The 24,110-nt window shown below is 40.6% G+C and overlaps 1 protein-coding gene across 1 annotated transcript in view; it reads right to left on the minus strand.

Moving 5' to 3' along the window:
- Window positions 1-19,571, minus strand: part of BMX (BMX non-receptor tyrosine kinase) — a 44,952-nt gene extending 25,381 nt beyond the window's left edge. Inside the window, 10 exon segments of the mRNA XM_033107311.1 lie at window positions 1,039-1,093; window positions 1,096-1,177; window positions 1,179-1,217; window positions 5,047-5,052; window positions 5,666-5,730; window positions 7,897-8,016; window positions 10,077-10,158; window positions 11,995-12,099; window positions 12,958-13,104; window positions 19,427-19,571. Of these exon segments, the coding sequence (XP_032963202.1) occupies window positions 1,039-1,093; window positions 1,096-1,177; window positions 1,179-1,217; window positions 5,047-5,052; window positions 5,666-5,730; window positions 7,897-8,016; window positions 10,077-10,158; window positions 11,995-12,099; window positions 12,958-13,104; window positions 19,427-19,429 (704 nt within the window). The 5' untranslated portion in view covers window positions 19,430-19,571.
- Between the last annotated feature and the right edge of the window lie 4,539 nt (window positions 19,572-24,110).

Here is a 24,110-nt window from a genome sequence, read left to right on the forward strand (position 1 = left end):
CCCAGGTGAACAAATAGTGTTGACTGCTTATTTGTATACTTGTCCGTTAGTTTCACTGTACCCCTCTGAATGAATCACTGGGGCTTCTGGCAGGGAGGGGACCTGGCACAAGATTGACATGACACCTACGCTCTTTGGGTCTGGGCTGATCGATTGTGTCCTTCCACAAGAACACTGGCTGCAGGCAAATTAACCCCTCCCCCCGGCACCAGCTATAGATTAAGACACTTGGATTCCAGCTGCACTTTGGAACGAAAGGTACCATGGCTTGTTATACAGAAGACAACAGCAAGAATACACTTACATTCTTTAAAGTTCCATATGGCCCTGTGGCTGTATTATCGGTACAGCGAGGCATTTACTTTAGGTAATAAGGAGGATGGCAAGAATAAAAGAATAAGAGGTCAAGGGAGAAACAAAGAAAATTGATACATGGTGAGTCAGAGAGAGGCTCTGCATCCATTGTGGGGAAGGATGGACATCCGTACCCTGGGGGAGTGGGCCCATTTGGTGCCAGACGTCAGAGAGTCACACGATTTAGGTATTGCCTTCAAGGTAGTTTCAATTTTGGCTTTAGGTAGCATCTTTGGCTTAAAAACCTAAGGAGACTAATCATGTCAGGAGAGGCGAAGGTATGCATCCTGAGAAGCCAAGCCACATCTTGCTTGAAATACTGCTTGTCATTTGGCCAGTGATGCCGAAGCACATTACAAAAGCCCACTCTAAGCTCTCTCATGTAAAGGATATATTTTAAAGATTCAGCGTTCTGGAATGTGGGGTATTTGGGGGAATGGGGAGAGAAAGGAGAAAATAAAATGCTCAAGTATTACTGGGATCATTAGATTGGGTAGTCTAAATGGAAATACCATGCTGCTCAGCCCCAGTGGGGCTGCTGCTTCTGGCTTCTGGCTCAAGGGTGGTGAACATTTTCTGAGGGGACAGCCCTACCTCAGCTAAGGTTTGTGTGGGTAGCTTTGAGGCTGAGCCCCAAGGCAGTGAGGAATGTCTATTCTACATGCTGGCAGCAAGACTAAAAGCTGAGGTTTACCTTTTCAGTTTCTTACTTGCCACCAGTCACGGTAGTCTTCTCTTGAATATACCGCATATTGACGTTTGGCTGGGAGCCATAGTTTTTCTTTGTGTCACTGTCATACTGGGCTAGACTGGTACTTGAAGATGGTTTCATCCATTTTGAAAATAGGGATTGCTCGAGGAATCTTTGTGCTTTGAAGGACAAGAGATTTTAATATATCAAAGTGAGGCAGGATTCATGTACTGGTAACTAACAACCAAAGTGTGTCAGACCTTAAATTAAAGAGAAGGAAAGGGAGGGAGGGAGAGAGAGAAACACACACACACACACACACACACACACAGAGAGAGAGAGAGAGAGAGAGAGAGAGAGAGAGAGAGAGAGAGAGAGAGAGAGAGAGAGAGAGAGAGAGAGAGAGAGAGAGAGAAGGAGCAATGCTAAACATTGTAAAGATCTAGAGCAACTGGAACTCTCATACTTTGCTGGTTGGAGTATGAAGTGGTATAACCATATTGAAAAGGTATTTACAGAATCTACTAAAGCTGGAAGTGCCCATACCCTGTGATCTAGAAAGTCTATATACATACCCAACAGTGAAATAAAAAGGCATGTAAAAGAATGTTCATAGCAGAATTATTTCAATTAGACGAAAACTTGAAACTACCTAAATGCCGATTGAAAGGATAAAACAATAAACATAATTGTGGTTGTAGTAGGTTAAATAATGTCCGCCCCAAAGATGGTCATGTCCTAGTCCCTGGGACCCATGAGCATGTCACCTTACACAGTAAGAGGGACTGTGCAGATGTGATTAAGTATCTTGTGATGGGGAGATTATCTTGGATTATTGGGGTAGGCCCAATATCAACAGGGCCCTTATAAAAGGGAGACAAGAAGGTCAGAGATTAGGGAGATGTGAGAATGGAAGCAGAGATCACAGAGGAAAGAAGATACTACCCTACTGGCCCTGAAGATGGAGAAATGGTCCAGGAACCAAGGTTCCTGCCACCATACGTGGCCTCTAGAATCTGGAAAAAGCAAGCAAATAGATTTTCCCTAAAGCCTCCAAAAGGAACACAGCAGTGTGGACCCATTTTAGACTTCTGATCTTCAGAACTGTAAGAGAATAAGTTTGTGTTGCTTTAAGTCACTACATTTGTGGTAATTCGCGATAGCAGCAATAAGAAACTAATACAATGGTGTATTCACACATTGGAATTCTATACAGCAATAAGAATAAACTAAAACCACATACTGAAAAGTGGGCAAATCCCATATTGAACAAAAGAAGACAGAAAATGAATGACTGTATACTTTATGATTCCACTTATATAAAGGTCAAAACCAGACAAAAAATCATTCCAATGGACTGCTATACTTATGATTCCACTTATATAAAGGTCAAAACCAGACAAAAAATCTATGATGTTATAAATCAAGCTAGTGATTCCTCTGGGTGGGATGTAGTAACGAAAAGGAAACAGGGTACCCCTGGGTTCTGTGATGTTCTGTTTCTTAATCTGAGTGTGGGTTATACAGATGTGTTCAGTTTATGAAAATTCATCAAGCGGAACACTTACTGTGTTTCCCCCAAAATAAGACCAGGTCTTATATTAAGTTTTGCTCCAAAAGACGCATCAGGGCTTATGTTCAGGGGATGTCATCCTGAAAAATCATGCTCGGGCTTATTTTCCAGTTAGGTCTTATTTTCGGGGAAACACGATAGGACTTGTATACTTTTCTAAGTGCATGTTATACGTCAATTAAAGATTCACATAAATATCTATATAAGCACTGAATTTAATTTTTTCACACTGTATTTTACTTTTTTCCAGGGATTAGTATCCTGGACATTTGACTTATGCAGCACACTGCTACCGTGTTTTCCCCAAAATAAGACCTAGCCGGACTATCAGCTCTAATGCGTCTTTTGGAGCAAAAAGTAATATAAGACCCGGTCTTATTTTACTATAATATAAGACCGAGCCTAATATAATATAATATATTACCGGGTCTTATATTACTTTTTGCTCCAAAAGACGCATTAGAGCTGATAGTCCGGCTAGGTCTTATTTTCGGGGAAACAGGATATTTATGAGCTGTGGGGGTGGTTCTCTCCAAAGATAAATGCAGTAGAAAGTTCCCTAATCGGAAATCTGAACAGAACAGCTAGAAAGCAGATTTTTATTTTCCTCAGCTCAGTGAAATAAGTTCTCTACCAAATGCTCTGGTAAAAACAAGACAAAAGAAAACATACATTTCCTGATACTCTCTCTGATCCCTGATCCCTGATCCCTTAGGGCAGCTTATAATCAAAACAGACCTTGGCCACTGATTTGCCTGACTGGCAATTTTCTACTTGTACACATTTCCCTGAGAATTCCATGCCAGAGACTAGATGCGATGGTTTCTGGCTCCTAAATTATCCTCTACTCTTAGATTTGTTTAAAACAAACTTGATTGGAGTATAATTTATGTATCATAAAATTCACCCTTTATAAGTATAGAACTTAGTCACTTAGTAAATTAATCGAGTGGGTTAATCATCACCGTAATTCAGTCTGAGTATATTTCTCTAACCTCTATAAGATCCCTCATGCCCATTTTTAGCCAGTTCCCATTCCCATGTTGGCCTCAGGCAACCACTAATCGACCTTTGCCCTTATGGATTTGCTTAGTCTGGACATTGCTCTTAGGTGTTTCACGGGCCATAATTTTCAAGTTTCAGGACTGGAGCATGTATCCAAATCAAAATAGCAATATCACGGTAACAAAATAAAACTCTAAACCTTTCTAATTGTATTAGTTACCTAGGGTTGACGTAACAAATTAGTACATGTGTAGATTAAAACAACAGAAATTTATTCTCTCACAGTTCTGGAAGCCAGAAGTCCAAAATCAAGGTTTCAGCATGGCCATGCTCCCTTTAAAAGCTCTAGGGGAGAATCTTTGCTTGCCTCTTGCAGCTTCTGGTAGCTCTAGGCATTCTTTGGCTTTTGGCAGCATGACTCCAATTGCTGCCTAGGTCTTTAAATGGCCTTCTTCTCTGTGTATCTCTGTGTCCTGTCATCTTTTTGTGAGAACACCAGTTGTAGGATTTGTGACCCATGCTAGTCCAGTATGATCTCATCTCAGTCCTTAACTAATCACATCTGCAAAGACGCTGTTTCCAAATAAGGTCACATTCTGAGGTTCTGGATGAACATGAAATTTGGGGGACACAATTCAACCTATTATAAGAATGGATTTCTTTTTGCCCTTCATGTTGATTCACAAAAAAATATATTGTTTTTACTTAGGTAGAAAGATAGAAGTAAGTACGTATGAATGTGTGTAGCTGAAAATAACTACCCAAGATACCATAGAGCTGATGGATGGGTAGAGACACTCCCTTAATTTCAGGTGAGCTTCCAGAGAACCACTGGGAGGCCATTTTATGTGTCTCCTGGCATTTGAGGAGGCTGATACCTGCCTGGGAAGCCTAAAAGAAGGAGGCTATGGCTATGAACCCAAGAAAGCAGGGCATAAGGAGAATAGCAGCCTTTACTGCAAGAGCAAGCTACATACAGTTTTACTGACTAAAGCAGTTAAGGTTTTGTTTGTTTTCCTGGAGGCCAACCCAACCCTTGGGAGATGGTTGGCTGGGAGCCATCTTGAAAGGAATGCTGCCCAAGATTGGTGAAGTGACCCAGCAGTAAAGTTGAGGGCTGGAAACCCAAGAGCTAAGGGTCAAGATATTTCCTCTGTCATAAAACTACATTTGGATATGCACCCCCTTGGTAAACCCATGAAAGTCTCCCATAAGATAAAGAATTAGCATTGCAAAACTGTCTCACCCAAAAGCCACCACTACGAAATCATGATGGGACCAACCACGTATAACTGTCTCTTTTATTAGACCTGCTCTTTCTGGGCCCCAACCTTGAAAGGGTCAGAAATCTCAGCCTCTCTAAGACTCCTCCCCCAAAGCAGGCTGCCTTCTGTGCAGACTTGAGCTAGGTGAAGGGGAAAACTTTTAACTTGGAAAGATGTTTGGATTCGTGTGAATGTAACATTGGATGAGAAAATTTAGAGGCTGTTCTCATGACTACCAGTAAATGGGAAATTTCATGTCACCTGAGAGTGACTAGAAAACTATGGAATCTCCCTGAGAGTCCATTCAGGGACAGAGAAGAAAGCCCACCGAGTGGCTTTGAAGGGATAATGGAGAGAAAGAATTATGCTGTTTTCTGCTAGTGCCCCATGGGGTCCCATTCCTCACCAGCATACTTACCCGAGGCAGTCCTGGCCACGCTGCTGCTGGTGGTAGGAGAGGAATGACAGCTAGTAACAGCTGCCTGTTATGTATGATACCATCTTAAGAACTTCTCCCACATGTACTCATTTTTAGTGATTATTTACATGCTTACAGGTTAGGAAAAGGTCCAGTTCTTAAATACAAAAATGTAAACTGGTATAACGGTTCTGTATTTGCATTTGTTATTTGATACTGCCATTGCTATTGGTGATAGCTCACAGTTTTTCTCTCTCTGCTGAGCATCTGAATGAAGCCTATATTTTCTAGTCTCGAATCTGGCAACTCTTGCTATATCTAATATATCTTGACTATGAAAAATTTAAATGTTGACTTACCATTCTGTCTGGGAAAGTGGGAGCTCTGTGTTTCTCTTCCTTTGTTGCAATGTGCAGATCAGCATCTGAAAAGTAAAATCAAGCAACATCAGAAGGAACTTTAAATAAAACAAAGCAAAACATCCAATGTCATGAATCAAAAGAAAGAACTAGCTTGTGTGTGAGCAACAGTGAGTGAGTCTGCTGCTTTCCTGTATAACACCCAAGTCAAACACCACCCCTCCACCATTGATTATCAATATCTTCCCCAAATGGAGAAAAAATTCAAGTTTCTCTAAATCCTAAAAACGTAATGGATACCACATTTCCACCCTGTGGTTGAGTAGCATATATCTAATCCATTGGGTTGTACCTATCCATGTCTGATTCCTCTTTGATTGGCTCATGCAAGATGCTTATAAATAGCTCATCTATAAGGAACAAACCTACCCCATGATTTTTTTTCCTGTTGTATGATAATTTTTGGTTTCTCTTTCTACCCATACATGTAGGTAAATGTCCAGGCTATGAATGTGAAGCCATTATATACTTTATAAGCCAGGTGGACATATGGTTTATTGACGAAACTGGATCATTTCTGACAGTGGCAGGTAGGCTTTTAAAAATTATGCCAGTTCACCAGCTGCAGAATGAGACTGCCCCAAACAAACTGGGGTGTATGGTCCAATTGTAGGCCACATACCCTGGAAAGAGGGTGGTCCCGGGCATTTTGAAGACGGAAGGAAGCAAAGATACTCAACTGTTTCCTTTCTGTGCCCATGGGCTTCCCTGTAGCTCGGCAGGGGAGGCCGAGGGGATAAATTACACTTGAGGAGATAGACAATATCACAGCTGCTACTGGGCCATAGCGCTTCTACATTCTGTAGTTTTCTTCAGAGGCTGGCAAAGAGCCTGTGGCACCTGGGACACATGGCAGGAGACATCCAGACAGATTCTAGAGAGATAATTCCAAGGCAGTGCTCTCTCTGGCCTTTTTCCTGCCCTTCCCCTGGGAGTTAGGGCAAGGTCAGAGCTGGAATCTGTCCTGCTGTGTAACGATGCTAGACCATAGACAGAATAACTGGGGGAAATGATTAATGCTCTAAGGCGACATTACTTCTCAGCCCTTCACAGTGGAGAGAAGGTCCACATATAGTAAATTCTGTATAGTTCATCTAATCATTATAACTCATGAATATAAAGGACAATATGATCTAATTAAGATGAAGAAATATTCATTGTGTAGTCTAATTGAGATGGAAAACAATGAATATTCATGGATTTTGGTGTAAAATGACCAGCAGTAACATTAACATAATTGTCAATGCTGTTATGAAGTGGATTTGGGTATCTCATGTCTCTGTGTGTTTCACAGTTTATGAAGTATTATCACATAACTGATCTCACTCAATTCTTCAAAGACACTGTAATACAAGCATATTTTTTTCCAGGCTGGTAAAACTGTTACCAAAATAAGTTCTCCTTTTTATTTATTGATAACTTCATGTTGTTAAACAGTGATAGACTTCTAAAATATGTAAGACTGCCTCATGTAAGTATCCTGGTGAAGGAATGGGCCTCACGGGCACAAGCAGCAAATAACATAATTCTTTCCCTCCATTATCCCTTCAAGGCCACTCAGTGAGCTTTCTTTTCTGTACCTGGATAAAGTCTCAGGCAGATTTCCCTAGGAATATAATTCTGGATAGAATCTGGTTGCATTTAAAACAAATCCTTTTCTGATGTTATTAAGAAATCAATAAATATACACAGAATGGCAAACCACTTTAAATGTATCTTTTAAGTCTTGTCCATCCATAATTTTGTTATATATGGTGATTTAAAGTGTTACTTAAATTTTTATCCTCTGCCATATTTTTAAAAAGAATGCTGTTTTTGTCACTTTATGATTTCAGTTTGGGACCCATGCTGACATGTTCACCACATTCCACCCATTTGTTTGGAGTTTATCTTAAACCAGGAAGAATTATGAGAGGGAATAAACAGCTCCTTGCTTGATCATGATTCAAATTTAATGGCAGATGTTAATATTATTATTTTGGTAAAGATGACTCAATTAACCCTAGAAATAGACTTCATTTGCCAGATAGTATCTTTGGGGCTGGAATTTCATGGCCAACCAATCTGGCACATCTTGTTCTCCATAACTGTCAAGCTGTTCTGGTATGTGGCAGATTTGCCTAATGGAGCACTGTCCACCCACAGTCCACCCAACACAGGGGTCACATTACATGCTTCCCAGAGAGTACATCCTGGGGCCGCTTTGCAACTCTGCTGGCAGCACAGGAACTTCCCGTCCACGAAGAACCCACTGTGGTACTTGATCAGCAGGTGGGGGTTGCCCCTTATCTCTGGGGAGCAGGCAGGAAGAAAACACAACGTGAGCAAACATTGGCCCAAGAGAAGAAACACATCAGTAAGCGCTGTTATCTCAAAACAATGACAACCTCATTTTGCCAGCAATCAGTGTAAGAGTAAATGGTTCCCAAAGGATATAAGTCTTTCACTTAGAAGTTAAAAAGCCAAAAAGAAAAGTCTAATCATGTATATAGTGAGAACAACGCAATAACTTTTGTCAGTCTTAAAAAAAAAAAACTAGTAGTGACAGCACATGGTATTCTCTTATGGCAGAAAGAGGTCGGAGGGTAGGACAAGATCTTAGCAAAAAGAAAAGAAGTTTCTAATAAACATATACATTCTTGCCACTTTTTATTTGGAAACATTTCAAATGTACAGAAAAGTTGCAAGAATAGTACAATGAATGTCCACATACCCTTTACCCAGATTCACCAATTTTAAGTGTTTGCCACATTTGCTTTCTCTCTCTCTCTGTACATACATACATATTATTATGTATATATTTTTTATCATTGTTGTATTTTGCTTAACATTTGAGAGTAAGTTACAAATATTATGACCTAAATAATGTCACCCACATATACTTCAGCATATAACTTCTGTTAACAGGGACATTCCCTTATATAACCATAAAGCAATTATCAAATTCAGCAAATTTAACAGATACAACACTCTTAGTATATTTTTCATAGTCAATGTTTTGTAATTGTTCCAAGAGTGTCCTTTATGATCACTCATTTTCTTCTGCTCTAGGATCCAGTCCAGAATCACACATGGTATTTAGTTATCTAGTTTCCCTTGATCTAGAAGAGTTTCTCATCCCTTGTCTTTCATGACTGACCTGTTTCCATTAAGGAATTAATGGTTTAGGAGCCTAATTTTCTAGGAATATGTGCATATTTTAAAACCCACGGGAACAGAACAAAACAAAGTAATGAAATTCTAATATTGGAGTGTAATACTGTGCCTATAGCAAACTAGCCTCTCCCAAAACCCAACAGAGAGACCTACAGGTCTTAGAGAATAGTTCAAGAAGAGTCTCCAGGGGGGGAGGGCTGCTTCTATGTGTGCCTTCAACTTTTTCCTTCTTAATTTTATATTCAACTTGAGGATTCCTTATTTTGCTCCCAGGAGAATTCTGTTCCTCCTTTACAACCCTGAATTGAGGAAGTATATGGAGGTAATAATAACTACTTCGCTGGGTCATTGAAAGGATATGGGAAAATGTATGTGAAGCATCCAGCACAGTATTAGGCCCAGAGTTGGTGTTCAATGAACAGTGGGCTTTAGAAATATCATTTCCTTAGTTTAACTCAGCTCAGCTTTCCTGAGAAGGCTGGCATTCAAAAAATCTTAACTGTTAATGGGAATTGAAGGGAAATTATTACAGAAATCACAGAAAACAAAAGGAGTTAAGTTTATAAAACATTACTTTCTGACCTTAAGCTTTCCCAGAAGCCTCGCCTTTATACTGTACTGGGCAAAAAGCTGGTTTTGGGCAATTGAATTATGAGTTCTCCGTTATTAGGTATGTGACATTGGCCATGTCTCTTGAACTCATTTATCTGAAAACATGGAGAATAGTATGATCCATTTCCTTGGAGTTGTCAAGAGGGTACCCAAGAAAATGTTTTACAGGTACTTGACACAGTAGCTGGCAAATGACCTGCCTAGTAAATATTAGGCATAACTTTCTATACACAGCCAAAGTGCAGTAGCTACCGAACCTGACACAGCCCCGCGAGGATCTAGACTTTGCCCCAGTAAAGGTGAGCACACTGGGTGGGGAGCAGGTGGCCTGGCTTCCTCCAACGTGCTGGGAAGGCACAATAGCCAGCTCTGTGCAGAGCAGGAAAGGGAATCTGACCCCCAGGCCTCCCCTATGTAACAATGAGAATGCAAAATGAGGATGAGCATGACACAGTCTCTGAGGTTGGTAGGAAAATCAGTAGATACTCTCTTGGCATTGGGTCCTTTTACGGCCATATCTTTCCTCCACCGACTCTCAAAAGAACTCAACCAATGACTCCCTTTTATGACTTTTTAAAATTACCTTTTTGTAATGCTTTCAACCACTGAGTTCGGCTCTCTTCATTTGATGCATAGACATAGAGAAGCCCATCTTTATAGACAATCTGGAAATGAAAAGATTTGGTGCATTTGGATATAATGCATCATAGTTCACTCTGGGGCAACGGCAAATTTTCTGTTATCCAAAAGAAACTTTGAGTTTGCTTATGTAATACCCATTAGCTCTGAAACTAATGGGGAAAAAATCTAGTTATTTTTATCCTCCACCTTGCAATTTGTTTTATCCCAGACACCGCTACACTCTGGAACATTACAGCGGGGATTCCCTGGACCTGGAGAATTAGAAAATTATAAAATGTTAGATATTACACGTGTCTTAGGCGTGTCCTGGTCCATCCACCTGCCCAGTGCATGACTCTTTACAGCCAGTTTATCTGTTCTAGCCTTAAAAATATCTTCAGGGATGGAATATTCTTTACTTTTGCTATGCCATCCTTGCCAATTTTCATATATGCTGAGTGTTGTATAGTTCATGTGTATTTTGGGTAAAACTATGTCTCCCTGTTACTTATTCCCTTGGGGTATGTCCCAACCTAGGAATCCCCAGCGTAAGCCATTTGCTATTCCTTAAGATACTTGTTTAAATGTTTGAAGATTACAATATCTTCCCCAAATCCTCCTCTTGTTTACTCAACTTTTGTGGGTAAATAGTCCAGACCATTTATTGAACACCTACTAGTGTCTTGGCTCTTTCCTATTTTATTATTTTAATCCTATTTCAACTCTATGAAAAATATATGATTATGCCCATTTTGGAAGTGAAGAAATAAACTCAGAGAGAGGTTGAGTATGTTGTCTATGGTTACACAAGTATAAGCACTGGCTAGGCGCTCTTTGGGGCTCCAAAGCCTGTGTTCTTTTGAGTACCCCATGCCACTGTGATACGGATTTGAAGCATCTTCCATGAGCAGTTGCTCCCCTGGTTTCTTCCAATTGGGTAATGTTCTTTTTTAAAGTGGGAAGTATAGATTGTTCAGCAATCGGCTATTTTATTTTCATTTTTGGCCACAGTTCCCTCATACTAGCACTGAGTAGTCCGAACATCGGAAGGGTAATCCACCTGCCTTTACATCAGAAAGGTAAGTATTCATGATATAATAAAAGTAGGGCATGTCTTAGATCAAGCCACTTCCCAAGGGTACTGTGGGCACACTCTCCATAGCATACCATTTAAAAAAAGACTTCAGGGTAAAAGTAAGACTCGTGGCATGCTGTGCAAAGCCCTTCATGATGTGGCCCTGCCCACCTTTCCAGGCTCATCTCTTTCACAGGGCTGCTTTATTCATAAAGACTACTTGGAGCTCTCCAAACCTACTGTACGATTTCACCGATCAGTGCTTTGATAGCTGCTGTTTCTTTGTTTTGCTGCCCTTCCTGTTTAACTCCACGTGTCCTTCCCAACCCACCTCCAGTAGAAAATCTCCCTAACCTCTTGGAGTGAGGGGTGAAGCTTCTGCTTCCTGGGGCACCGTGGCTACTCTGCCGACCTTTACCTTACCACTCACCCTCACTGCCTTATAATGCTCTGTAAATGCGTTGGGGACAGGGATGGCATTGAATGCCTTACAGTGTGCCTAGCACCTTGTAGCTCACTGGAAATGCCAGATGTCTGATGAAAGAGATTGTCAGAGCCCAAGGCAAGTCAGGCCACTGCAGCTGACGTGCTCATCTTTCTTCCTTTCCCTCTAGGAAAGGCAGATGGGTAGACAGAATTTTAGCAAACTTCCCAACTCCCATCCGGAGGTGTTCTAAGCCTTGTCACTGTCTTAATGAATCATTTCACAGCATCTTTATTTATCCCAGATATATCGAGTTCATAATAGGAAATATTCAAAGAAGAGCCACCCGTCCAATGGAAGGAATGTTGTCCCTCCCCTTACCTGAAATGGGTACTGTCTCTCCACAGGGGTCTGCTCCTCGAGATTGACTTTCTCCACACATCTGATTTTCTTAATGTCAATTGTTCCTTTTCTACTGCCTCTTTTCTGAATTAGACAAAATATATGATGCCTCATGTGATACACAATGGTGCACAGAGAAAAGCATGAAGTTAAGGTATGTTTGGAAGGGAGACTGGAAGATGGGATTGGCATGTGAGAATCATTCCAATTCATCCAGAATAGTCAAAATCCAGTGACAATAGAATATATTTTTTGAGTGTGGACACAAACTCATATACTCCTCCAAAAGCAAGTCTTCAAGCAGCACTTAAAAATTTTGTTTGATAATCTTGAAACACATTTCAAATCACCTGCTGTGTGCTTAGTCTACTCAGGTACTCAGGAAAATCAAGATTTAACTCCACAAAGCATCTCCATCTTGTTTCAGCTTTATGTTAGTATTTCTACTGTGACAGAATTCTCAACTGTATAGAAATAGTCTTATTTCCAGCATAGTGTTAAGACAGGGTTTCTCATCTTCAGCCTATTTGGAGCCAGATCATTCTTTGTGGTGGGCACTGTTCTGTGCATTATAAAATATTTAGCAGCGTCCCTGGCCTCTACCAACTAGCAGCCAGTAGCACACTACCCCCACCCCCCCAATTATGAGAACCAAAAATGTCCCCAGCCATTGCCAAATGTCTCTTGGGGGCAAAATCACCCTTAGTTGAGAACCACTGTTCTGAAGTGGTTTACAATTTTCCTTTGTAAAGTTAACCAATATTTTAAAATCCTTTATCTTACATTAGTTATACCTTGGTTAAGAAAAGACAATGTGACAAGTGAGTGCAAGTTGATCTTTATAAGCTGAGGAACCTGATATTGTTTCATTATAATTAAGCACTTTGTGGAGGCTTAAAAAAAATAAATAGTATAAAAACAATGGAATAAGCAGGGTCTCACCATTTTGTCATATTCGTAGTAAGAGAGGTTTGTTTTGGTCAAAACAAAAAGCCTCTCTTTGTAGTTATTTGGAGACATTTTCTTCTTTTGCTGTGACCTTTTGAGAAGAAGTTCTTCTAGAATGGATCTTGTATCCATACTGTCGTCCTAAATAAAATAAAATAATTAAAATGAATGTTTACAGCATCTAGCTAGGTTCTCTTTTACTTTCATAAATTTTATTCAACTATTTCTCATTCAGGGATAATATAAATACTATAAATTTTTAAAAGTTAGATTTAGGATTTAGGATTATAGAGGAAAGGTAGCTAAGCAGGCCCTTAAATACACACAACTGCACTTTTTTTTCTCCTGCTTTGGCTTTCACTTTTATAAATATTTTTATTTTTTACGGCATTCTATGCATTTTACTCACCTCCTCCTCTGGGTCATAAATTCACCATCTTTACCATACCCTCCAGACTACCTTATCAAAATTCTCCTTTATTCCTTAAGCATTCTATAGGCATTTGTTGAATTGAATTGGATATAATCAAACTTTTGACGATTTCAACTCCAGGCAGTTCACTGTGTCTGAAGTAATTGATCAGCTCAGTTTCTTTCCATGAATGTGACCAGTTGTTTGACTAAATTATCCAAATCACTGTGAGACTCTGATATCATTATAAATTACGCCCAGAGCCCCTGAGCATGCTCAGATCTTTAACATAAAGAACGTGAGTTTACTTCTCAATATTTCTGAGAATAAAACATTTAAAAATGATATCAAAAGAAATTTAAAAGAACTAAAAAAATTGGTACTTTATAAACTAAAAACACTCTTTTCCTTCCCAGACCATGTAAAACATGAAAACTTAAAGTATTTCCGAAAACTAATGCATTCATTTTCTGGTTCTACTAATACTTGTTTCAACCCTCAGTCTGATACCAGGTCTGATAATGAAAAGTAGTGTTAAGCAGTAGGCTACGAACAGTGTGTTCTTTTCTTTGTGAAATCACATCGTTAGTAGCAGTCAGATGCCCGATAATGACTATCTGTCTTTGCTTATTGATAATCTGAAGGTAATTAACTTTACTCACCTTACATTGGAGACAGCCCAAAGTGCGCTTCTGGGTCCTTACCTCAGGCTCTAAGCAAAAAGTCACTGCTCTGAGGCACCATCACTCATTCCCTCTGGCTACGCCAGAGTCAGGCATTGAAAAGAAGATATTTGCATCCTATTTATCACTCTGAATCAGGAAGCACCCACTCGGGCATTGGCTCAGTCTGGATGGAGGCCGATACCAAGTGAACCTGTCCAATTGCTAATGGGCACGTCTCACTCGCCCAGGGGTATGATGGGCCCGAGACGGCAGAGGAGTGGAAAGAAAGGGCGACTAAGAAACACAGCTTGGCATTGAACAAACCAGAGGCAGGCCCCACCAGCTTCCCTCCCGACATAGACCACACCACTCTAGAAATGGGAATCAAAATCAGCTTTTATTATTTATTTACATAGATCAGAAGACAATCCCTCAGATGTTCTCCAAGGGCATCATTTATTTATAAGCAGAAGTAGTAGAAATCTTATCCATTAAATATAATAGAGTTTTGGTCACTTTTTGCTTTGCATATTGTTTTATCTGGGATAAAAAAGTACTGTATAATTCTTTCACAAAAGTAGAATGGGTTTCTTTTGAACACAATGGGTGCTATTCACCATGGTCACTGGTTTCTTTGTCCTGGACTCGGAGATGAGGCAGAGGTCAGGGTGTAGTAAACCCACTGGGACCTGGGAAGGCAGGTAGCAAACCTACCTTTCACCTTTGCCTCCATTATAAACTCTACACACACGCCTGTTCAGATAAGATCATTTTTCTACACCCAAAGTCTATGGCCGGAAGAGAATTTGCTTGAAGACTTATTGAAAAAAACTATGGAAAGTCTACTGTTTGTTCGTTAAAGTCTCCTTGAGGCCATAGATGTAGGGAACTTTTGCCTTTTACATTAAAAACGTTGATTAACAAAGCAAAAAGAAAAAACTGTGAAAACTTGTCAAATGTCTTTTATATCCACAGCTAATACATTACTCCTCAAAGCAGAGTGCTAGTTAAATAGATCTGGTTAGTGGAATAAGTTTACTTCTCAAAGTTTTTTCAAATGCTGACTCAATTCGTAACATTAAGAACACTGTTTTAAAAATGCAAATCCCGGTGTTCAAGGTAATATGCAGCCTTTCCCTGTACTGCATGGCAATACACACACTTTTCTGTTTGTAGAACTTTCGCATTCATCATGTTCAAGTTTGGTTTTTTTTTGGGGGGGGGTTACCTAAAGATATTAATGATGAGTCACAGAAAGCATTGACAAATGAAATTCACAAAGTTGTTTCCGTCATGCGATACTGGGAAAGGCTGCCTATTGACTAGAAAGGAAGATACCAACTCTTCAGGCACATTCTCTAATAAATCTCCAAGGGTTTACACACATTGTTGTATCTGAAGCAGTATAATTCGTCAGAGTTCAGCAAAATTGTTCATTCCCAAATCCTGCCCTTTGTGAATTTTTTGGCTTCTTTGGCTCATTTTAAAAATTACATGTGATATACTTATTCTACAAAACCAAGAACTACAGACAAGCAAGAGGAAAAGTAAAACTTAACATTTTGGTGAACATACCTATAGATTTTTTCAAATGTATACACGCATGTGTTTATTTTCACAAACACGCATTCACATACTGTGCATACGGCTCTGTAATCTGTTGTTCTCATGTGACAAACACTCGGAACCACATGTCTTTGAAGTCCTTCAAATTTCCACTCCCTAAGCTGGATTCTCATGCTTCCGAATGAACTTGAAGAACCCCGTTTAAATGCCTCACACTCTTGTCATCTCCAGATCAGTTTCTTCTAAGATAATACCTGGTTCCTGCTCAAGTTTGGACCTGCCTTTCTCCTTCTATTTGCTTCTGTCCCTTCCTTGTACTTCTGTCTTCTTCTAGATTAGCCTAGATTCTAAATTGAAGGCATTTCTATGGTCTCACTTGGTATAGGAGGTGATAGTCAGTGAAGACTAATTTTTAGAAATGTAATATCTCTTCCCTTGTATTAGGACAATAAATCAACAGGGCTCAGGTATCACTGTTGACTCAAATGCCTGTCCAAGGACCAGCAAACTCGACTCTGCCTACCTGTATGTAAGGGACATTCAGTTGGAAAGGTGGAAAAACAACTTTCAAAATAAAAGGAGATCCTAAAGCTAGTCGGTATTAACCAGAAATCTATTTCCATAGAGGTGCTGGGGGGATTTGGCTGGAATCTCATATTATCACCTTCATACAATAGACACATCAATTTGCTTACCAAATAGCCCAGCCTGCCTATTTCCTTAAGCACACGAAACTAGAAAGAGATTAAAATACAGGGGAGACAAAAAAAAAAAAAAGCGGCAGAAATCAATATAGTATTTTCTATAAGGAAGACAGTCAATATTGTGTACCCTATAACACACATAAAGGATGCGTGTTGAATTAACATGACTTGGAATCACTAGGGTTATTTAGCATTTATAAGGAAACGATATCATGAGGGTAAGGAGTTCAACTCTGCAGGGCTATTTAGCACACTTGATGTTGAGCCTCCAGTGTGCCCTGAATGACAATAACAGGTATGAGAGCTCGGTTTCATAGCTAATTAGCTAGGTTTCATAGCTGATTAATATGCAAAGTTACTGTGGTGGTAGACTTAGAAGGCTTGGAGGAGGTGACAGGGCTGTCATTTGTGAGCTGTGTCACCCTGACCACGCTTCTGCCTGCTTTCCATTTCAGTTTTCTGACTTTAAGTCACATAAAGTCAAGTGCTAGAGCAGCCTGATCCCAGCAGCCTTAGTGACTTAGCCAGAACTGCAAAGCTGTGACACGAGACACCCAGGCTAGGGAGCCAGATTTCTGGTGTCCTGCTTGGAGTATTGTCCACAGCAGCAAGGCAATAAATAGACTAAAAGAGATCTATGTGTTCAGCTAAACGCACTACGGCCTTGCTAAGGCACGCTGTCTGGTAGAACTAGGCATAAATTTGAGTCTTACCAGACCCATGCAAGCCACCTTTTATTGGAAATAGCAGAAAGATGTGACTTATAAATAATCTTTCAGCAGGAATGTCCGAGGCAGCGTTAAATAGCAAAACTCTAGCCCATATTTTGAAAATAGGTAAGAGCATACAACTCAAAAGTTGGAATACATTCTAAGTGGTGCAGAAATGGGGGGCAGGAGGCAGGAAAGGAAGGGAGAAAGGCATATAATAGTTAAATGCGGCCACTGGCTCTTTCCCTTAATCGAAAAGTATATTCCCTGACTGGCTCAGAACAATGCCTTTAAGGTTTTATTCTTTAGAATTGAGATACGACATTAGCAATTCCTTACTTCTTCACTTGATTTAGTTATCCTCTCTTACTTTACATGTCATTTAGCTAAAGGTTTGGATAGGTGTCAAGATATTAAAATAATCCATGTTGTGGGAGGGCAGTGGAGGGGGAGGGTGGGAAGGAAAGGGAAGATATTCTAAGTGAGGGACTCTGAAAGGGAAAATGGAGTACTCTGTGACAAACTTGGCCTGTGACAAATATTTGCCTAAGGCCAGGCCTGCTTATCTTCCTGCTAAGTAACTGAACAGAATATAATGGTAAATTAAACAGGAACAAAAAGCTAAACTCAGAATCAGGTAAAGTGGCTCAAAAATATAACTCTTAAGATGCTAACGACAAATACCAGCGCCACAGAACCTGCCAAATCCCTGTGTCACATGTTATGCAGGAGAGAGAAAGTTACAAGTGTCTTGGTGTGATATTGACATAAATCTCTTAACATTGACAGTCAAATTCTCATCATTTTGAAACACCATAACTTAATTGCTCCAAAATGAATGTATGAAAACCAGATGTTTGGGGAAGGCCATTTTTGCATAAATGAGGCAAGTATTCCAATGCCATTCTTGCTGGAGCTAAACTTTGCTTTAGGTATGAAATTTATCTTCAGTACCCCACAGAGCTTTTTTAAGCCCTTCCTTCTTTTCAGCCACTTCTTTCCTTCTCCCTCCCCTTTGCCCAGGGCACTCCTCGGGTACCGTCCTTAGGAACAAAGTAAAAAGTGATAAGTCCATGTCCTAATACCTTATGCTGAATTAACACACAGCACTGCTTAGGGGATACCGGTTGATGTGTGCAAAACACCAAGCTTTGGTGGGTTCAAATCCCTATTCTGCCTCCATGCAACCTGGCATGTTACTTAACCTTACAAAACCTCAGCTTCCCCATCTGTAAGGGGAGTAAAACAATAACCACCTCAAAGGGTTAGAAGGAGTCAGGAGAAAATGGCAGTACGATGCCTAGCACCCTAATAGATGTTCCAGAAACACATAACTCTTCCCCTTGTTACTTTGTAGGAAAAGTTTTAAAAAGATCATAGCAATAAAAATGACATGACCCTCAGTATAAAATTTTAGTCCTCACCCCGCTGCCGCTGCCGTGAGCTCCTGGGGATAGGAGATAAGGGGAGGCAGGAAGACTCCCCATGTATTCTCTGGTCAACAAACACCTCCTTTGTAGGTCTGTTACAAGCTTTCAATCCTGGAACTGGTTACCTTAAAATCAGATTGAGCCAGCCCCTTATTGTCTGTATTTGTGCCACCAGATTTCTTACAAACCAATACATAGATGTTACTCAAAATGGGGTCCCGGGACCATAAGCATCGCCTGGGAGCTTGTTAGAAATGCAGAGTCTCAGGCCCCTCCCCAGATCTGCTGAATCCGAATCTGCATCTTACCGAGATCCCCAGGTGATCCATATGCATAGGAGAGTTGGAAAAGCATTGACCTAGACCACATTATAGTGTACTACTTTTTAAAGCCGATGAAATCATCAGGGTCCACAAGAACTTTCAAAATTATATGGATGTGGGAGCAGCTGTATGGTTCACCTCCCTTCCATCTTCCTATCTCCATCTAAAACACGTCTAAGATTTAGGGAGACTTCAGAAACCTAAGAACAAACGTCTGTAGCAAAAATCACATCATAAAAATAAAGATAGAGAAAAGAAGTTACGAGTAACACTTCTGTGCCTTTCAGACACAGTTCTGAAGCCAATATGAAAAGTCACGGAAGGGCAATGCCTAAAGAATACTGAGGAGAAAACCAGAGGAAACAACACAAAGCTAGAACCAAATGGTGCTGATATACACACCACCTGACAGCTTCCCCAACAAGATTTTAAGCCAGGGGGAATTTACAGTGAAACTATAGCAGGCCCCCAGATTACGTGGTCCCATCTAAAGTCTCCAAAGGAACCCCAGCAATTTCATCTGTATAATTTTGTAGTAATTTTTAAAAGCAGGATCCCCAAATTTTGTGAACTTCAGACTCTATAACACCCGGATCCGAACCTATGTAACTGTAGGATATGCCATTGCATAGCCACCTGTCACTTAAACGCACCATTTTTGTCTTGTTCTGCCGCCAGGGTCCACCGTGGTGAAGTTAATGTGCTCTTGCAGGAACACAGCCCCAGCTGTCCTCCTTCCAGCAGCAGCAAATTGTCTCACATTTTCCCGGCTGCTGGGTCAGAAATGGCTACATTACTCAGTGCCCCCAAAACGTTTATTGTCCTGCAAGGCCTTACACAATCCCACAGGAAACCACGCTCAACACTTAGCCAACACTTGTTGATCTGATTGAATGCAACAAAAACGGAGACAAAAGCATATTTCATAAAGTTTCCAACTTTGATAACTACGGCTCCTGCTTTTCCCAGGCAGCTCTCGAGTACATGTGATAACCCTGCCTTTGTTTATGGTGTTAGAGGCTGGAAAGGAAAAGAAAGGACAAGAAAACATCTCTGCAAAACTCCACTTCTGACGCTGACTTCTCTCACATGAGTCAGGAAACCATGAGGTAACGCCAAAGGGCACAGAGAATAAGCAATGAAAACTTCAACTCCACACTGGACAAAGGGAGGCCGGAGAATATATGAGACAGAAGGACAGATAATATGACAGAAAAGGAACACATTTTCACAGCTTAGATTATTAAGAAATCCAGAAATGGAAGTGAGATCGGTTTTGCTAATGTACCATACACCAAGATTGCAGTGAAAACGTGTGATTGTCACTTGACATCATTATGACAACATGACAACTTTGTACTCCTTCCACCATTTTCTCTGGTGCACACTGGCTGCTTGTGTGTAATCAATCTACTGACTTATTTTAGGCTCTGCTATGGATAGCTGAGGAAATTAATCATCCTTTTGGCGTGCATTAGCACACTGTGTTAACTTATAACTTGTTGGCTACTTTAACTTATGTGTAAACACCTATGGTGTGATCAAATCTTGGGTTGGCGGAGGAGAATGAAGCTACTAACTTTCAAAGAGGTATTCTTTTGTGTGGAAACAGGATTAGCGTCGTTTCTATTCATCCATTCAGTTAGTCAAGTCTTATCGAGACCCTTCCATGTGCTAAGCATTCTATTAGGGGCTGGAGACACACAGTAGTAAACAGGACGGAGGCAGCCCCCCTCTTCAGGGGGCTTATGTCTAGTGGAGGAACAACCAGATGTAAAATTTTAATTATAGTAGAGTGTGTGAAAAATAACTTGCAGAGAGATTTTTAATGTTTCTTTTTGAAACTGGACTTTGGGAAAGGGCAAACACTCCTTCAGAAGAATTCAAAAGAGGGGAGATTACACCCTCACAGCAAATGAGTCACTAATGGATTCCAAATAGCTCTTAATCCCCTAGGAATAAAGTCACCAGTCGTTTGAGAAACTGAGGGCGAAGCAGCGTAACAGCGTCACAGCAACGTGGCCAAATAAATGAATTCTACACTCAGTTAACATTCTTTCCTACATGGTGACTTGTATACACTCCACTGTTTAAGCATGGTAGCATGGTACAAGATGCATTCTAGAATGAAAAGTAAACGGAAGGGAGGGGAAGAAGGAAGTGGTAGAACCCTGGAAACACCTGGGCACAATCTCTTGGGATTCCCATCCCTTCTTGGGCCTTAAAGCACTCAAGGGCAGTTGGGAGGAGTGGTTTCCTCTGAGTCAAAATGTCACAGATTTATTTATTGTATTCATTCACTTCCTCGGCCACTTCTCCTGAGATTTTCTTTGGCTCCGTATTTTCCATGTCTTTAGTTGAAACTTGTTGTGGCAACCAGCTATTTCGATTACAGAAATTATTTGCTCAAATTCTAATCTGCATTGTCACCGCTACCCAGCAAAACCCTTAGGAACTTTTTCCAAATCGTGTTCATGCAAGCCTTTAACAAGCAACAAGCTTCTGTAGGGACGCAGCGTGGGATAATTAGACTTCATGACGTAAATAAGCTTGTTCATTTGGGAGTAATAGTGCTTATATTTTTAGAATAAGAAAGAATCTGATAGGATTCATTGTGTGTGTGTGTGTGTGTGTGTGTGTGAGAGAGAGAGAGAGAGAGAGAGAGAGAGAGAGAGAGAGAGACCCCTTCTCACCTCTATATTTTTCTCTCACTTTAAAAAATTCATTTGACTCATGGCTTTAAACACTGTAAGCTTATGACTCCAATTTTCAGCCAGTCCTCTCCCCTGAATTCCAGACTTGCATTTGAGAATCAATGTGTCCATCTATACTTGGAATATCTAATAAACATGTCAAACTTGACATGTCCAAAGCTGCCCTCCCGACTAACCCATCAAATTAGTTTCTCCTACAACCTTTCCCTTCTCAGCTAACAGCTATTCTATCCTTCCAGGCCAAGAAATGTGGACTCACCCTTGACTTCTACCCTTCGTTCATACCCAGCATCCAATCCCTCTTGAGATGTGGTTAGTTCTATCTTCAAAATATATCCCAAATTGTCCACTTTTCACCACCTCTACTGCTACCTACCGATCTAAGTTGCCACCATCCCTCACCCGGAATATTGCACGTGCCTCCTGACCACTCTCCCTGCTCCTACTCTTGCTCCTTGCAGTCTATTCTCCACTAACTAGCCAGAGTGATTTTTCTAAATGAAGTCAAATCCTGCCACTCCTCCAGTCTTAACACTCCAATGCCCCCCTTCTGATCCCCCAGTACCATCTCTAACATCTCATGATTCTTCTACCTCACATTGCCATTCCTAAAACTTGCCCTCTTGCTACTCCTACAGTATTCTGAGCACCATCTGCCCCAGGGCCTTTGCATTGGCGCTTTCCTCTGCTTGGCAAACTGTCACAGATATCTGCCTGGTTCATCTCCTCATCTCCAGGCTCTGCTTCAAATGGCATCTTCCTAATGAGCTCGACCTGGACCACCTGGTTTAATACTCAACCCCACTCTACCCAGTGCTTCCAATCTCCCGTACTCTGCTCTATTTGTTCTTCTGTCCCCTAGCACTTAGCACCTTAAAATCGACTACATGATTATTTATTACCTTTAATGTCCATCTCCTCACTAAAGAACAAGCAGCCTGAGCTTTTCCCATGGGGATCTTGTCATTGGGGGCGTCACTCCATTACTTCCTGTACTTATTTGTTCTGGTGCTAAAATCATCAACTTGGAGGTTGGGATCTGATGTAAATTATTTACACTTACTGGCATTGAAGATTGATGTATCACCTCTCCTGAGGACGCTTGCACGTTAAACCTCAGGTTCTACAGTGGAACAAAAAGTTTTGTTGTTTCGTTTTGTTAGGACCTTTCCTGACATCTATGAAATCTTTACACAGACTGTTCGCATTTTGTCAATTTTACCCCTACTTTTTAGTGGAAGTGGGGTCTAGTTGGGGTTGGCAAGCTATCACTACCACCTGTTTTTGTAAATAAAATGTATTGGAACACAGCCCGGCCATTTGTTTACATATTGTGTATGGATGCTTTCATTCTACGATGGCAGAGTGGAGTAGTTGCGACAGAGACCGTGTACCCGCAAGTCTCAGATATTTACTACCTGGCCTTCACAGGAAAATTTTGCCAACTCTTGCTCTAGAAGAATCCTGCCAGCTGTGGAAGTGACCTAGTAGCTTGGAATTTAGTTCAACAGTTCAATTCAACAGACATTCACTGAATTGTACTGTGTTCAAGGTGCCAGAGTTAGAAGCAGAAAAGGTAGGCAAAGGGGGTATCTTTATGTACCCCTTTCAGCCATGATCCTCACTTAGATTCAAATTAGTTTTTTCCAAAATTTTATCACGAAAAATTTCAAAATGCAGAAAAGTTAAAAAAAATTGTATGGTGAGCGCCCATACAGCACCATCTAGATTCTACAATTGCATTTTACATTTGCTATGTCAGCTAGCTAGCTATCTATGCACCTTTCTATCTGTCCATCAGTCAATCTTATTGGTATTACTACTACTACTATTACAATTATTGGTTTCTGTTTTCTTTTGGTGCAAAGTAAGTTGCAGACATCAGCATACTTCATCCATAAACACCACAGTGTATAAAACATTAAGTAGAGGTTAATTCAAATTCGCCTTTAATTTTAACTCCAATACTGTGATCTTGAAAGCAGCCTTCATTTGGCCAGAAGACACAACCTTACAAAAGCTGAAAACTGAGAAAGGTTATCAGGGTAACTGAGGTAAGTATCAGGGGAACCATTCACCTAAATTTCTCTATTTCCCTGGTTCAGAGAAGAATCAGCCTTTCAGGGCCGAGAGCCTTTTGCTTGTGATGAATTCTAGGAAAGTTCTGGGACTCAAAAGAGAGGGGCAGAAGCTATTCTTTTTGGCATGCTGCCAAAAGCCCACAGAAAAAGCAGGAACACAGTTATGAGTTTTGTGCAACAGTTGATCACATGTAGCTTCTGGGCCAGAACTCTGGTTGATAGAACAGACTGGGTCTGTGTAGACTGCTCTCACGAGGCTGGAAATAGGAGTCACGTATACACTTCTGGATATATTTGGATGTTCTCAACCACCAGCACATTAATGGCCTCCATAAACTAATGTTTATAAAATAATCAGTCCCTGACTTGAAACCAATTGATTTCCTGTGTTCAGTGAGTCTGAATCCCTAATATGGAATATTCCAGAAATATTTGTCATTTAATGAACAATAGCTACAGTGTCCTGGGCGGCACATTACCAAAACCTGACCAATTTGCAAGAAATAACTTTTGCTTGATGGAGAAAAAAATTGCAAATAATG

The sequence above is a fragment of the Rhinolophus ferrumequinum genome, chromosome X (genome assembly GCF_004115265.2).
Source record: "Rhinolophus ferrumequinum isolate MPI-CBG mRhiFer1 chromosome X, mRhiFer1_v1.p, whole genome shotgun sequence".
In the NCBI taxonomy this organism is placed as follows: domain Eukaryota; kingdom Metazoa; phylum Chordata; class Mammalia; order Chiroptera; family Rhinolophidae; genus Rhinolophus; species Rhinolophus ferrumequinum.